The sequence below is a fragment of the Sebastes fasciatus genome, chromosome 6 (assembly GCF_043250625.1).
Source record: "Sebastes fasciatus isolate fSebFas1 chromosome 6, fSebFas1.pri, whole genome shotgun sequence".
NCBI classification, from domain to species: Eukaryota; Metazoa; Chordata; class Actinopteri; order Perciformes; family Sebastidae; genus Sebastes; species Sebastes fasciatus.
In genome coordinates this window covers 38,051,150-38,053,649 of record NC_133800.1, presented here as the reverse complement: position 1 = coordinate 38,053,649, position 2,500 = coordinate 38,051,150, and the positions used below count along the sequence as shown (strand labels likewise).

At 55.4% G+C, this 2,500-nt stretch overlaps 1 protein-coding gene across 1 annotated transcript in view; it reads right to left on the bottom strand.

The window, feature by feature from the left end:
* LOC141770068 (rap guanine nucleotide exchange factor 1-like) overlaps positions 1-2,500 on the bottom strand; it is a 24,317-nt gene that overhangs the window by 20,498 nt on the left and 1,319 nt on the right. The window contains exon 4 of the mRNA XM_074639724.1: positions 69-355. Coding sequence (XP_074495825.1) covers positions 69-355 — 287 coding nt within the window. The remainder of the gene's footprint in view (positions 1-68; positions 356-2,500) is intronic.

Sequence of the window (2,500 nt, the reverse complement as noted above, 5' to 3'; positions counted from 1 at the left end):
TAATTTTCACATATTTTCGACGCTTTTCTGTTTTTTCCTACAGTAGAGAATGTTTGGTTCAGACTCACCTGAGTCCCGGGGGGAGGGACATCCGTTGGAGGGACACCTGGGGGAGGGGCTCTATAAAAGGCATCGGGGGCTTTGGAGGAGCTGAAGCTGTCTCCTCCTCCTTGTCCTCCTTGTCCTCCTTGTCCTCCTCGTCCTCTGCAGGAGCTCCTGGACTCCGGCAGGTAGAAGTCCTGTCTGATGTCCACTGGTTGTCAAACCCACCTGTCTGTCCAACAGCAGCCTGTGATTGGACAGGAGATAAGGGGGCGGAGTCGCCTTGTCTCTCCGCAGCCAATCGGACCAGTTCCTGACAGACAGACAGACAGACAGGTGATTACAACAAGAAGACATGCTGCGACGGGAGGGGACGAAGGGACAGTCAGGACAGCAACAAGAGGACAAAATAATAGGACAAAAGAAGACAGGAAATGTTACCAACCATAAGACAAAACAGGATGGGACAAGAAGAGACAAGAGGAACAGGACAGGACGCTGGAGACTGTGGCTTCAGGACGGGACACAGCAGGACACTGAGACAAGACAAAATAACAGGACAGGACGGGACACAAGATGTTAGGACAGGACAGGACAGGACAGGACAGGACAGGACAGGACGGGACACATGATGTTAGGACAGGACAGGACAGGACAGGACAGGACAGGACGGGACAGGACAGGACAGGACAGGACGGGACACATGATGTTAGGACAGGACAGGACAGGACGGGACACATGATGTTAGGACAGGACAGGACAGGACAGGACAGGACAGGACAGGACAGGACAGGACAGGACAGGACGGGACACATGATGTTAGGACAGGACAGGACAGGACGGGACACATGATGTTAGGACAGGACAGGACAGGACGGGACACAAGATGTTAGGACAGGACAGGACAGGACAGGACAGGACGGGACACATGATGTTAGGACAGGACAGGACAGGACGGGACACTGGATGTTAGGACAGGACAGGACGGGACACATGATGTTAGGGCAGGACAGGACAGGACAGGACAGGACAGGACAGGACAGGACAGGACAGGACAGGACGGGACACATGATGTTAGGACAGGACAGGACAGGACAGGACGGGACACATGATGTTAGGACAGGACAGGACAGGACGGGACACATGATGTTAGGACAGGACAGGACAGGACGGGACACAAGATGTTAGGACAGGACAGGACAGGACAGGACAGGACGGGACACATGATGTTAGGACAGGACAGGACAGGACGGGACACTGGATGTTAGGACAGGACAGGACGGGACACATGATGTTAGGGCAGGACAGGACAGGACAGGACAGGACAGGACAGGACAGGACGGGACACATGATGTTAGGACAGGACAGGACAGGACAGGACGGGACACATGATGTTAGGACAGGACAGGACAGGACAGGACAGGACAGGACAGGACAGGACAGGACGGGACACAAGATGTTAGGACAGGACGGGACGGGACGGGACGGGACGGGACGGGACGGGACGGGACGGGACGCATGATGTTAGGACAGGACAGGACAGGACAGGACACATGATGTTAGGACAGGACAGGACAGGACGGGACACATGATGTTAGGACAGGACAGGACAGGACGGGACACTGGATGTTAGGACAGGACAGGACAGGACGGGGCACATGATGTTAGGACAGGACAGGACAGGACGGGACACATGATGTTAGGACAGGACAGGACAGGACGGGACACATGATGTTAGGACAGGACAGGACAGGACGGGACACTGGATGTTAGGACAGGACAGGACGGGACACATGATGTTAGGACAGGACAGGACAGGACGGGACACATGATGTTAGGACAGGACAGGACAGGACAGGACAGGACGGGGCACATGATGTTAGGACAGGACAGGACAGGACGGGACACTGGATGTTAGGACAGGACAGGACGGGACACATGATGTTAGGACAGGACAGGACAGGACGGGACACATGATGTTAGGACAGGACAGGACAGGACAGGACAGGACGGGACACATGATGTTAGGACAGGACAGGACAGGACGGGACACTGGATGTTAGGACAGGACAGGACGGGACACATGATGTTAGGACAGGACAGGACAGGACGGGACACATGATGTTAGGACAGGACAGGACAGGACAGGACAGGACGGGACACATGATGTTAGGACAGGACAGGACAGGACGGGACACTGGATGTTAGGACAGGACAGGACGGGACACATGATGTTAGGACAGGACAGGACAGGACAGGACAGGACGGGGCACATGATGTTAGGACAGGACAGGACAGGACAGGACACATGATGTTAGGACAGGACAGGACAGGACGGGACACATGATGTTAGGACAGGACAGGACAGGACAGGACAGGACAGGACAGGACGGGACACTGGATGTTAGGACAGGACAGGACAGGACAGGACAGGACAGGACAGGACGGGAGACTGGAT